This window comes from Molothrus aeneus, chromosome 3 (genome assembly GCF_037042795.1).
Source record: "Molothrus aeneus isolate 106 chromosome 3, BPBGC_Maene_1.0, whole genome shotgun sequence".
NCBI lineage: Eukaryota > Metazoa > Chordata > Aves > Passeriformes > Icteridae > Molothrus > Molothrus aeneus.
This window is the reverse complement of record NC_089648.1, coordinates 15,232,455-15,245,895: the sequence shown is the minus strand read 5'-3', so window position 1 is coordinate 15,245,895 and position 13,441 is coordinate 15,232,455. Positions and strand designations below refer to the sequence as shown.

General features: G+C 42.9%; 1 protein-coding gene across 4 annotated transcripts in view; it reads left to right on the top strand.

The window, feature by feature from the left end:
* MEIS1 (Meis homeobox 1) overlaps nucleotides 1–12,722 on the top strand; it is a 107,390-nt gene extending 94,668 nt beyond the window's left edge. For 3 of the 4 annotated variants that reach the window (XM_066546336.1, XM_066546335.1, XM_066546337.1), the window contains exons 10-13: nucleotides 6,960–7,018; nucleotides 8,227–8,316; nucleotides 8,584–8,679; nucleotides 11,156–11,270. In XM_066546336.1, the coding sequence (XP_066402433.1) occupies nucleotides 6,960–7,018; nucleotides 8,227–8,316; nucleotides 8,584–8,642 (208 nt within the window). In that variant the 3' untranslated portion in view covers nucleotides 8,643–8,679; nucleotides 11,156–11,270. Of the gene's footprint in view, nucleotides 1–6,959; nucleotides 7,019–8,226; nucleotides 8,317–8,583; nucleotides 8,680–11,155 lie in introns of all 4 variants that reach the window. The other variant, XM_066546338.1, reaches the window with a different exon arrangement.
* The last annotated feature ends 719 nt before the right edge of the window (nucleotides 12,723–13,441 follow it).

Here is a 13,441-nt window from a genome sequence, read left to right as displayed (position 1 = left end):
TTAGAGCAGCCTTAGTGCCGCTCTACTACATGAATCCTTGCCATATTCCTTAAAGGCTAATTATGGCACATGGAGATCAGCAAAGTACAGCTGCCCTGGGATTTAGGAGCAGGGAAGAGACAGGAGGTCAGCTCTGCTGGCGCTTTGCCATGTAAAGATTTCCCCTTACATCATCTGGCTGCTGAGGGCGAGTTTACATCTGCTTTGCACCCCGAGGGAATTGTGGTGTCAGGGAATGAGGTTGCTGAGAGTTCTCCCCAGTGCAGCCAAGACCTGCAACACTGTTCTGACTCCCTGACATTGCCAGGGAGATGCCTGGATACTGGATCTGGATTTTCACTGGAAATGTTCCACGTTGGCTAAGCTTTTTTAGGAGGAGGAGGAGAAGGAGAGCATACCAGAGAGGCCAACAGCAGCTCACCTGTGATGTAGAAGAGCACAGGAGATGAGCAGAGCAGGAAGACATATCTCCAGGAATCTCTTCCCCAGGCACAATTGCTCTTCACTCCTCCCCAGCAAGTCCCTTCCATAATTTTCATTCAGAACTAGCCAAATGAATAGAAATAGGCCTCAGCTCCATCCTGCTGGAGAACAGGCAAAATTTTGCAAACCGGAATTGTTTGCTGCCCAGCTCTCTCCTAGAAAGACTCCTCAAGAAGCTCTGCAGAGAGATGGAGCTAAGGGAGCTTTTGGGCCAAGGGAGAAGCAGGGCCAGGAGCTTGTGTCCCACCTCAGTAGAAAGCCACCAAACATCCCTTCTGTGTCCAGAGGACAGGCCACCCCCGGGGTCACTGCTACCCCAAGGCAATCACCATGTCTGTGTTTTGTCCCATGGCGCTGGTACTGATAGGACAAGGTGGGGGGGGGGGGGGGGGGGGGGCGGGCTTTAAATCGAAAGTTACTTTAGAAATGGGGTTACTTTAGAAATGAGGGAGAAATTCTTCCCTGTGAGGGTGGTGAGGCACTGGAACAGTTGCCAAGCTCCCATGCTTAAGGGCTCAGGAGAAGGGGAGGCGGCCAAAGGTGGAGCTGGTGCGTGCTGGGCCAGCCAAAATGTAGGGCATAGCCAGGTCTCTTACAAGGAGCACATACCTGATCTCATCTCTCTGCTTTCTATTTTTGCCCTCGATATGCTCCCTGCATTAGCAGGCATGGTTTGGATAGAGATTTGATAGCACTCTCCTGTTTGAGAGCAACTTTTCTGAATGCACAACATGAATCCATTGGTGGGGTCACATAGTAATGCTTGAAGTCAGAAGCTATTTTAAAAACTAAATTGCAGAACCACACATGGCTTTCATTAGTGCTTTACATCAAATTTGTCAGCTAATTAGTGGGTTTTCATCACTAGTTTTTGCATAGTATTTTATTTAATTCACTCTCCAATATTGTCTTGCGAATCCCCTCAGCCCTATATACAGTCCCTGGCACTGGTGCTGTGCCAGCAGGGGAGGGAGGAAGAGGAGAGCTTGCAGGAGACCTCTCTGATGCTCCTGATGGATGGGCTCTCTGTCTTTGGAGTATATTCCAATATTATGTGTCTGGAGTGGGCGGTGAGCAGCCCTTGTACTCTCTTCCCTCCCTACCTCCATTCAGTGTAAATGATGTATTGCAGTCCTGAACTGTCTTTGGTGAGGAGGAGGAGGAGAAACCAAGAAAAGTTGCCAAACATGATTTCATAAGGTTTGACTTTAAATTGAACAAAGTTTTTTGAGTGTCTTGGATTTTTTTTTTCTTTACAAATAAAGGGAGTACAGAGAGCATGCATTGCTAATGACTGCTAGTTACGGGTCATTAAGCTCACTAACTGACTTCAGGATCAGAACTTTCTAATAACGGCAGTAAGCACTCTTTTAACATTTATTTCTCATTTTAGGGATGGGGAGATGTGATTACCATTTGAAAGTCTGCAGTTATTTTTTCTGTTCATAATTACAGAGGCAGCTTGCTATTTTCAAGGCTGTTTTTAAAACATTTGATAGTATTCGGTGAAATAATTTCTGTGTTGGTATGGGGTTTTTTTTCTTTTCTTTAACTGACTCTTTTAAAAATCTCTGGAAAACAAACACAGAGAAAAAAATGAAAATATGTTAAAATAAGGAATAAAGCAGTTACTGAAGTGTAATAATCTTGGTTTATAGCATGCTTTCCATTTAAATTGGTTTTATTAGAGATAAACCTGTTAAGTGTTGAGGAATTAAGCACTGAATAGAGAATGTTGTTTTGCTGCTGTATAAATGAAGGATCCCACTATGCAGAAAAGAGTGAAACTGGTTTTACAAGTGAATTATTTGCCAGTTTAAAGTACTATGTTTACTTTGGCATCTGTTATAAAAATGATGATTTGTTTGTTGTCAAGAGGGATACTGGTTTTCTTCAGAGGGCCATGAGAGATTTTAGCACTGGGGTTTGTAGGTAATGTGGGCTTTCTCATTTTTCTTACGCCTGGTTTGCTAGAAGGAGCTCAAGGAGAAAATGAGGCAGAGAGATTTTCAGGAATTTCTTGGCTCTACCAGTGAAACACAGACTTCTGGCATGCAGTGCTTTGGGACAATATTGAGAGGGAGCAGCCTGTGACTCCAAGTAGCAGAAGTCAGTAATGGTGTGAAACTCTCCTCATTTTGGAGGGCTGGGGACGGAGAAAAATTCAATAGACTGCGAAGTCTCAGCATCTCCTTTCAGACAGCTGGTCCTGGAAAATTTCATTCAAAGACTGCCAATTGGAAGTCCCCACAATCACTCTGTCGATTCTTGAGCAAAGGTGACTTTGGAAATTCGTGACAGCAGAGGAAGGTCTTGTTTTATTCACTCAACAGAAGTGAAACACAAGGGGAAGGGAGAAAGAACAGATCTGTGTGGAAAATGTCACTTGGGCTGTAACCTGAGCCTTAGCGAGCTCTGCCTTTCGGAGGGTTTGGTGACCCTCTGAAAATCCTTGTTCTCTGGCTGCTATTATTGTAGCCATTTTCCAACTAAAATAAGTCTTTTGTCATCACTAGCCGTGCAGCTTCTTGCTGAGAAGAAACAAAACTTGTGCGTGGCAGCGAGGGCGGCCAAGCTGAAGGTCAGAGTGCAGAGGCAGATTGCTGCATCCCCGGGGCTGGGGCTGGAGCTCACCCCTGGGACCAGCCATGCACCAACCAGGGAGTCTGCCCGTGACCTCTGCAGACAGACCCCAGGCAAGAAGCCTAAGAGAAAACATCCCAGTAAAATGCAAATGGGAGAAAATAGGGTTTCTTCCTCCCCTTTAGGGTTATGCAGGTGGAATTGCTGGATTTTTCTTACTTTTTGGGACATGGCAGAAAGTGCAATCCCATGTGTCCGAAAAGAACAAGGAAAAGTTAACTTGAAAAAATTAGGAAATACTTCAAACTTCTGTGTTTGCCCAACTGTTCAAATGTTTTCTCCATGCCAGATCCTTCCCTTTACAAAACAAAACAAAACAAAACAACAAAAGAAAAAATCCTCTAAAAAAAAAAGGAGGAAGGAAAAAAAAAAGGCAGCCCAAGGCATCGCTTTGCTGAGTGCAACTTGTACACTGAGGGATATTATGTTGTTGTGCCACTATTGATCCAACCCTTTTGAGGCAAAAAACTCAAACCAAAAAATCCCCTTCCTCATCAGAGCAAAGATACCACGACACAGAGCACTGGTGTGGGGAAAAATACTTCATGCAAGCCTTTGAGCCTGATTGGCTCTTTACTCACATGAGTAAGGCTATACATCTCTCGTAAGTTTTACGCTAAAATGTATTTTAATAATACTCCATCTCAGTAGTAGTTAGTATGCAAATACCTTTTTTAGGTCCTGATTTCTCTGAAGTTTTAATGATTGGAGTGATTTAGAATTTCTTTCTCTTAAGATAGGTGAATATGAACATTTGGCAAAAGGGGAAGGGAGATTATTCCTGTTAGCTTTTCTGTTCCATTGTTTTTGCTGATGTTCAAATCAGCCTGGCACTTTGGAAATTCAAAGAGTGATCAAAAGATCCTGGCTGTTGTCTCAAAGAAAAAAACTGAGAGCATGAAGAAATTAACCACATGCCCATATATTTCTACAGCAGCAGCTAATTTGCAGTTTTGCTTGCAAGAAGTTCTCAAATGTGATTTATAAACATCACAGCCTGTATTGTGCTCTCTCAAGGCAAGCTACGTTAATTGTTTTAATCTGATAAGTTCTTACAAATTCTAGGTTTGGGATGCAGGAAGAAACTTGAAAGTGAATACTTTCTTCTATTTTTTTTTTTTCTTTTTTTTTAAATGCTCAGTGGTTTGGAGTCTACTATAATGCAAAGTAAAGCGTTGTGTTACAAAGGCAGGGAGGATGGGACAGAAGGTTAAAGGGCATCCTGGAAACAAACAGCTGGACCAGTTTATTTAAACAGATACAAGGATGGGGAGCTGACCTCCGTTTGACTTCTAGTGGGAGGAGCAAGAATGTCATTTTATTACTTTGCCCAGAAGGAAAATGTTCTTGTGTCTGAATTCCCCCCAAAGACATCCAAACACTGAGCTGTTTGGCAGAATTGCTACTTATAGAAAATACTTACACGAATGCATAGGAAGAAGGTAACTGTTAAGTACCTGTGTGTAAAATGTTCTTAAAGCAGATATCCCAAACCATAGCATGGGGCAAACAGGTGAGATTATATTTTACCATAGGCACATCTTGTGGATAATTATTGGTAAGCTCTAGATATATAGTTTATTCTAGGATATTAGTATATGAACAATACTATATATATAGTACAGTTTATTATTTTGAGGCACCCCTCCATCTTAAAAGTGCTTGTAGTTTGGAGGAGAAGGAAGAAAAAGTCGTGAAGTTGAGGTTGTACGTGCCTAATGTTGCTCAGCATTTATTTGGGCTAAAACTTATTTCAGTGACCAGTCACTCTCAGAGCTACCTCTCTCCTCCTGCCACACTACCAGGTCCTAGCAGTGGGGCTAGAGAAGGATGGAGAAAACACAGCAAGAGCCTTGCCAGACTCACAAAAAGAAATGGCTGAGGCACTAGGGTTTTGTGGTGTTGTTTTACTTCGAAGAGTTACTGTGAAAATTGCTTTCTGCAAATGCAGATTACAGATATTAAACAATTTTCTAATTGGTCATGGAGCTAAGGCAGCTAATGGGGGGAAAAAAAGCAGGTTTTTTTTAATTGCTTTTTTCACATGTTGTTTGTGCTACACCTGTGCTTATAATGAGAAAGGAAAATTAGTCTAACCTTCTGCTCACATGATTCTAATTTTCATGGTTTGTACAAGATAATGATAAACTGATTTGCAACACTGTTTGCTGGAGTCAAGAGGGTGTGCTTATTGGAAATGTGTAGAAAAAATTGATCCAATACTGTTGCTGACAAAACATGACCTAGTTCAGGTGTAAGGTTTCCAGACTGGCTCCTGGGTTTGGTGCCTTTGAGCCTGTTTCATCAAGACAGGTTTGATAAAGACTCAACATCTTGATTAATTTTTGCAGGAGTTTGGGTAATGGGTGTCAGTGGGGAATGGGAGATAGGAGGAGTCTGAAGTCACTGTGCTGGTCTTTGATGAGGGCAAAAGAAACAGCATGGGGCAGTGGTTTGCTATTCTTCTCTCCTCTAGTGAAGGCAAATGGGTGGGCAGAGCTGATTCCCGTGGAAAGATCCTGGTGGCTTTATCTCTGTGGTAGGAGAGCTCCTGCTAAGCCACCCCAAGCAAAGGCAACAAGCATCAACTATTCCCTTTTGTGGACTTTCCTATTCCATTTTACAAGTGTGCTATGATTTAGCCCACACTCACACTTCTTCCTTTACTAGTAAATATTGTGGCATACATTTTTATTATTCTTTTTCTCTCTCACAAAGAGCGCAAAGTCTGGTTATGTAGCTTTGCCATGACTAAATCTCAATGTAGATTTTTTCCAAATGGATTTTAAGTAAACTTTCTGCTAAATGAAACCTCAAGAGAGATTCTTCAAGTGGTCTTCATTGAGACAGGTTCCCAGCCTCCTGATTTCAGCACCATGAGGACACCAGGGTACTTGTGATCTATCCCCTTCTTCTGTTTTGCTCCAAATTATTTTGAATATTTCCAAATAAGCATTGCAGGACTAACTGAGGCAAAGAGCTACAAAAACACAAAGAGTGGGCTGCAGATAGCTATTTTTAAAAATGACTCACCTCCTTTTTTGTTATTTCCAAAGATCTTCTTTTCATTGTTCGGGGGGGGGGGGAATTTTCAGTAGTCCAGTAATTACAGTTTAACAAGATGTTTGCTGTAAATGGTCAGGCCTAGCTGGAGAAAACAGGATTATAAATTCAATTACTGTAAAGCTATGACCTCGCCTTGACCCCCTCAGACTTTGCATAAAGAGAGGGAGGGGGGAAAAAGCCCACCAAGAAATGGCTAGGAGGAATGCATGGCTCTGAAGTCCCCAGCAGTGTGACTTAGTGGTGATAAAAGTCCAGACATTCCCTCATTTGATGGGGTTCTGCCATCACAGTTCATTATCTTAATAGCGGGCATTAAAAGGGAATCAGGTTTGCAAGAGGTAGGGACAGGTTTTGATAAAGAAAAAAATTGGAAGAAGAAGTCAGAGGACATAAGGCAGAAATGACACTAATGAGGGGGGAGGTAGCAGATGCCCTCTTGAGCATCTCGCCGGCTTCACACATTTTTGTTTTTTTGGTGCCCCATTCTGTATTGAGAAGAGCGTTGCTGGCATTGTTTCCTGAAAACTCAGCTAATTCCCCCGTGAAAAGATGAAATGGAAGTGTCCAATTGTGGTAAAAAGCAGGCAAACATAAATCAGCTTGGAAACCCCAAGGTTGTGCTCTCAAAGGTCATCCAGGTTAGAGGTTTAGCAGTATTTGCATCCCCATGCAGCCTGATGGAGAGCACCACAGTAAGGCGAGAGGGCTTGGGGATGGGTGGAAGACATCCCTTCCCTAACCATTTGCTTTCCTCTTTTTTCTTGCAGGTTTATTAATGCTAGAAGAAGAATAGTTCAGCCCATGATAGACCAGTCCAATCGAGCAGGCAAGTCCCCAGCAGTAACTGTATTCAAGCCACACAGGCGAAAACCATCCTCTAGCCATTCACCAGGAGGTGCAGTACCTGGTGAATAAGTGAGCAATGAATGCTGGGAATGACTGACAATTAATATGCAAGCAACTTTATTTCATTATGACTAATAATTTTGGAAAAAAAAAGACATTGAAAATTCAAAAAGGGAAAGTAAAATGTTCTGTTCCGTGACCAGACTTTCTGAACACGATCCAAATTATTTTTGTATTTTTTTAGTCATTGTTTGGAGTTTTCCTTCCCAGCTCTTTCTGCTCCTGTGACCACTCCTGATGCATGGCTTGGTGTGGAATTGCTGTAAACTTTATTACCTGTCAAAAGGGCAAAGGGGTCAGAATCACTTGTGGGACTCAGTAAAGTTCAAAGACGTTCAATGAGGTAGAGCTTTATGTGCTTTAATAACCCAAGCCAGCTTACTTCTGAAGCTAGCTTTTAATGTACAGTGAAAACCTCCAGTTCAGGTAGTGGTACTTGTATAGGGTTGTTTTGTCCTTTGGCTCTTCTTTTGGGATTGCTGAGCACTTGCTGTTTACTTTGGGGGTATTTATTTCTATTTTTTTAAAAGACTTAACATTTCCACACGTTGGTTCTATCTGGGGTCTTGTTTCGTGGCTCTCTGCGGGTATTTACCATCAAGGATTATCATAGCCCATTACTCCCAGTTGGTTTTGTTTTCTGAGTCTCCCTGCCAAACTCTCCAAATCCATTGTCCAAGATGCCTTTGGGCCACACTTCCTTTTCAAGTACATTTGATTATTTGTCATTAGACGTAAATATCTTGCATGGACCTGTTCAGGTCCTGCCCTTTGAAGGCACAAGGGTGTAATTTAACACACTGAGATTTCAGTGTGACTATTCCAGCCATAAAATCCTGCTCCTATACAGGTTTTTGCATTGACGTCAGCAGCGGCAGCAGCTGGAGCCAGGGCTCCTCATGTCTCAAGATTTCAGTTGGCTAACTTCGTTTCCAAACTTAGAGAATAAAATCAGGCCATAACCAAGTATGCCTGTTAGTCCAACAGCTAAATTCGCACAATAGATCTTTTCCCCTCTTTTTAGAGCTGGCATCAATAGCCCATGGGTGGGGGGATTGTGTCCTGATGCCATGAGAAGAGGTGACCATATTGGCTGTTGCTAAAAATAAATGTTCTGCACCTTTGCAGTAAGTCAAGGAACACCCTATAACCCCGATGGGCAGCCAATGGGAGGTTTTGTGATGGACGGCCAGCAGCACATGGGCATCCGAGCGCCAGGTAAGCCCCTGGGCAGCATTGCCCACTCATGGGTGGCCTTGGTCACACCACCACAGGTAAACACACCTCCACCCTCTGCCGCTGTCCCCGCTGCCTGCTTTCCTCACCTGTCTTCTGCCTACCTTCCACACCACTGGAAACCAGGCGTCTCCTTGCTCGAGCGGTCCTGGACCCTCTGCCGTGCTGTGTTTTGGAAAGGGGCTTTTGGCACTATCTGTTGACTTTGCTCATTTTCTGGCATCTTCTTGGATTTTTATCTCCCTCTAGGACCTATGAGTGGAATGGGCATGAATATGGGCATGGAGGGGCAGTGGCACTACATGTAACCTTCACCTAGGTAACCAATGGCAAAGCCAGGGGGAAGTAAGTACAAACGAGGTCTTTGTTCTCACTTTGTCCGAGGGATATTTGTCTTCTTGCATTTCCCTATGTTCTCCCTGCCCATAGCCTCATGCTTGTTCCTTCCTTTCCATCCATCCATCCTACGCCTGGGCTCCTTTGGGTTTTCTCTCCCTCTGGTTCAGCTCAAGCTTTCCAAGCTCCCAAACCCCCCGCGCGCGCGCGCGCCGTACATCGACGCTGCCGTACATCGACGCCGCCATACATTGATGCTATTATCCATCCCCGAGCACATGACAAAACAAGGAGCAGCCAGGGAGGTGGGGGAGCCCGTCGTCTTGGCAACAGACTGATTTGCAAAATGTAAGCGGTCTGCAGCAGCACAGGGAGAGGAAAGAGCATGTCCCCAAAGTGTCATAAATCTGTCTAACCGCAGTTGATGCATGAGTTACATTTCTCCCGCTAACCTGCAAGACACCAAAAAAGCCAAACAGAGACTTCTCATGGGGTAGGGAAAAAAAAAACCAAGCAAAACCCATCAGCTTCACTTAGTTGCATTTTGGAAAGCAATGGATGAAACTTTGATTTTTTCTTCTTTTTTTTCAAGTTTATTTCTCTTTGTCTGTCCGTCATAATGGGATTACGTGTGGCAAAGGAAAAAGAGAGAATACAAAATAGAGGTGTGCGCAGCAGGCTATGGAGCTTAGCCCAGGCTAATTGACTATATCCAAATTAAGTATGCCATCACTTGCAGTGTGACAAATGGATTTGACTTATTCAGTATACAAAAATAGAGATCATTAATGCAATCTTCAGTGGCAGACCTCGCAAAGGAAGCCTAGAAAAACTGTCCCAGTTTTTTTTTTTTCCTCTTGTCTTTTTCGAGGGAAAAATACATTATATAAATTTTTGGGTTTTGTTTTGTTTTTTTCTTAATAGTTAAGTGGTTTGAAACACCAAGACACTTGGTACCATGTTTAAATGGTGCCTTATTCTGTTTTCTTGCTTTTTTTTCTGGAGTTAAAAGAGTTATTTCAGCATCTTTGTTGTGCCCCCAGCCTGTATTAACATAGGGTTTGAAGTTACCCAGGGCAAGTGTATTTCATAGTAGTCTTCTCTGAGCCCAAGTCAAAACTAAGTTTTAACAATTAGCTGTGAAAACATTCCTCTGAGCTTGGGAATGCAATAGCCTTATTACCTCATCATGAAAATTTCTAGCTTAGTTAATTTAAATATTGTTTCTTAGTTTCTGGGTCAATTAAATTTAAATGATGTATTTTATGCTTCGTGACCAATTAAATTAATAGGTTATTACAAAAAATATTATCATCTTTTTTGATTAAAGAGCTGTGAGTACAGTATATTTTATAAGCAATTTTCATTAGTTCAAAACTGTTCCTTTAGGCTAGATTAAGCAGCTATTCATTGCTAGAGCCTTGAGACCTGATTCCAAGGTGTTCGGCGCATTCACAGTGCGCTCTTACTTAGAACTAAAGCCAATTGAACCTACTTAGCAATAGCGTATGCCTTTCACCCTTGATGATTATGGAGCTTATAGCTCTCCGAAACAATACACCTGTCAGTTCCCATCAGCTACAGCAATCCAAGCAGAAGGCAGAGGCCCACAGAAAGCAGGAGGTTTTATTGTTTTAGGTCCAATTTTTTTCTTATTGTTCTCCCAAACCCACTGAAAGGTTTGACTGAGTTGGGAGTCTGATTTTTTTGCAGCCAGAGGTAATCAGGGGGGTAAAGAAATAATTGATAACTGTTATTGATTATGTATATATTTTTAATGTGTCTGAAAATACAAGTTTGATTTAGCAATCATACTTAGTAATCCTATCAATTTCGGCTTCGTATGAGGCCTTTGTTCAGTGATGTATGTCCTTGCTGGATTGCATCTCTTTGAATGGCACAAATATTTGGGACAGATTCCAAGAGATCAGGCTCAAGAGTTAAATAAATAGCTGTTGATAAACCTTGACACCTATTTAACCCATTGCTTCTCCCAAGTCCCTCATTAGCTGCTGCAGATTCTCTGCCTTGTATTCCCAGCGTACTTTTACAAGTGGGGAGGTGAAGGCAGGTGGCTGGAGTAAGGCCATGGGGAATGGAGCCCACCTGAGAGCCCTCCATGTGGCATTAGCCATCTTCAGGCTGGCGCTGCTTCTGGCATGCTTCCAGATCAGGAACATCTCCATTACATACATTCCTAACCATAAAAGCAGAAAGCTGTTTTGTCTCCATAAACTCTGTATTTGGAAGGGAGGGGATGTTCTTGAGGGTTCTTTGTGACTTTGGGGCCATTCCTATTGCCATCATTGTGAGCCCATACACAGACTCCCAGCTCCATAGAGGCAGCGGCACTCACACGCCCACAATTCCGCGCCCCACCTCGGGCTGGAGCCCGGCCTCCCTGTGCCCCAGCGGAGCAGCTTCGCAGCCCAGTGCCACAGCCAGTCCCCAACACTCACCGCCACCTCTTTCTCTCCCTTTGCAGGGCTGCAAAGTATGCCAGGGGATTATGTGTCTCGGGGTAGTCCAATGGGTATGAATATGGGACAGCCAAGCTATACGCCGCCCCAGATGCCCCCCCATCCTGCTCAGCTGCGTCATGGCCCCCCCATGCATACCTACATTCCTGGACACCCTCACCACCCAGCGATGATGATGCATGGAGGACCACCCCACCCTGGAATGCCCATGTCAGCATCAAGCCCCACAATGCTTCATACCGGCGAGCCAGCAGTGAGCGGACAAGTGATGGACATTCATGCTCAGTAGCTTAAGGGAAATACACGTTGTCTGCAGCGATGGTAGATTTCAAACATTGTCTTTCTGCAATGACTATGGAGTTCTTGGCGTCAACTTTGGACCAAGGGACGTTCCAATTCTTCACAGGGACCCTGAAAAGCAGGAAAACACCAACTGAAGTCAACTTCTGGGGACATGCTGAATACCTATATAAGACATTAAGAAAACAAAGAGTGAAATATTGTAAAATGCTATTATACTGTTATCCATATTACGTTGTTTCTTATAGATTTTTTAAAAAAAATGTGAAATTTTTCCACACTATGTGTGTTGTTTCCATAGCTCTTCACTTCCTCCAGAAGCCTCCTTACATTAAAAAAGAAGCCTTACACTTATCCTGCAAATGACAGAAAGGGCTTATTTGCAGGATTTTTAGAGCATTAAAATAACTATGTCAGGCAGAAGAATCTTTCTTCTATCCTAGGATTTCAGCCATGCGCACTCTTTCTTTCCCCCCCCCTCCACCCTCCTCCTCTGTCCGTCTTTCTTCCCTTTCTCTGCCTTTCTCCCCATCTCTCTCCCTCTCTCTCTTTCTAGCCTGGGGCATGAATTTGCATGTCTAATTCATTTACTCACCATATTTGAATTGGCCTGAACAGATGTAAATCGGGAAGGATGGGAAAAACTGAAGTCATCAACAATGATTAATCAGCTGTTGCAGGCAGTGTCTTAAGGAGACTGGTAGGAGGAAGCATGGAAACGGAAAGGCAGTGTATTTGAAGCCTAATTGTCACATCAGAGCATCCTTGTCCCCATGCAGCAACCACCACCTTGTACATCACTTCCTGTTTTATGCAGCTCAAAACATGGACTGAAGATTTATTTTTAATATGTTGACTTTCTTTCTGGGCAAGACATCGGTCATGTGTGCATTTTTTTTTCCATAGTCCCATCATGGAGCATTTATGTATACATTGTAAATAAATTTTGTGCAAAAAGGACTGGAAAAATGATCTGTATTATTGCAATTTTTTGTAAAAGTAGCAGTTTGGTATGAGTTGGCATGCATACAGATTTACTAAGTGGGATAAGCTAATTATACTTTTGTTGTGGTTAAACAAATGCTTGTTGATAGCCTTTTTCTATCAAGAAACCAAGGAGCTAATTATTATTAATAATAATCATTGCACACTGAGTCTTAGAGTTTCTGATTGAAACAGTTTGGATTGTATAATAACTCAAAGCCCAGTTGTAGTAGTTTGAGTGCAGTAATGAAATCTGAATCTAAAATAAAAACAAATTATTTTTTGTCATGGTGACTCCACTGCTTGCAAAATTTGTTTCCTGTCCCCATGCAGTATTTGTAGCCATTCTATCCCAGGCTGAGAGCCGAGCATCTACAAAATTCAGCTGGCTCTGGAGATGTTACCTATCATTTGCTATTTAAATATCAGCGTCATATTTAAAGAATGTAAAACTAATGCTACGCTGCATAAAGAAACTTTCTTGGAACTTGCACTGTAAATTGTCAGGATGGGAACTGTTGCCTTTTAATAAATGTAATATCGTAGGGCATTATTGGACAGAAACTTGTAAATAGTGTTACCCCCTCTCCCGCCCAAATTATAGTCTAATGCACAGTTCAAATTATTGAGTTTCTTGCTGGAATTGAGCATACTGAGGAAGGAGGAAAATAAAACTTGGCAAACATTACGTGGGCAATGCATATCTGTAAGGGGATGAGGTGCTGCTGGACTTCTGCAAGCAAGGCTAGTGCAGACCCTCATTAACCAATTTCCTCTCGTATTTGTGCTTTCTGCACCACAGCCAGTGAGTGGGAGAGCTGTAGCCGGCCTGTGCAGCCTGCGAGACCTCGTTTGCTTTAAGTCAAGTCACAGCTACAGAAGAAAAAATAGAGATTCCCCGGGCTAGGAAAATGACACAAATATCTTAATTAAGGCAAAATAGTGCAACCCCCCGCCAGCCTCTCCCAAGCCGGGCGGCATCCCCGCGGGAGGGGTCCCGGGTTGCA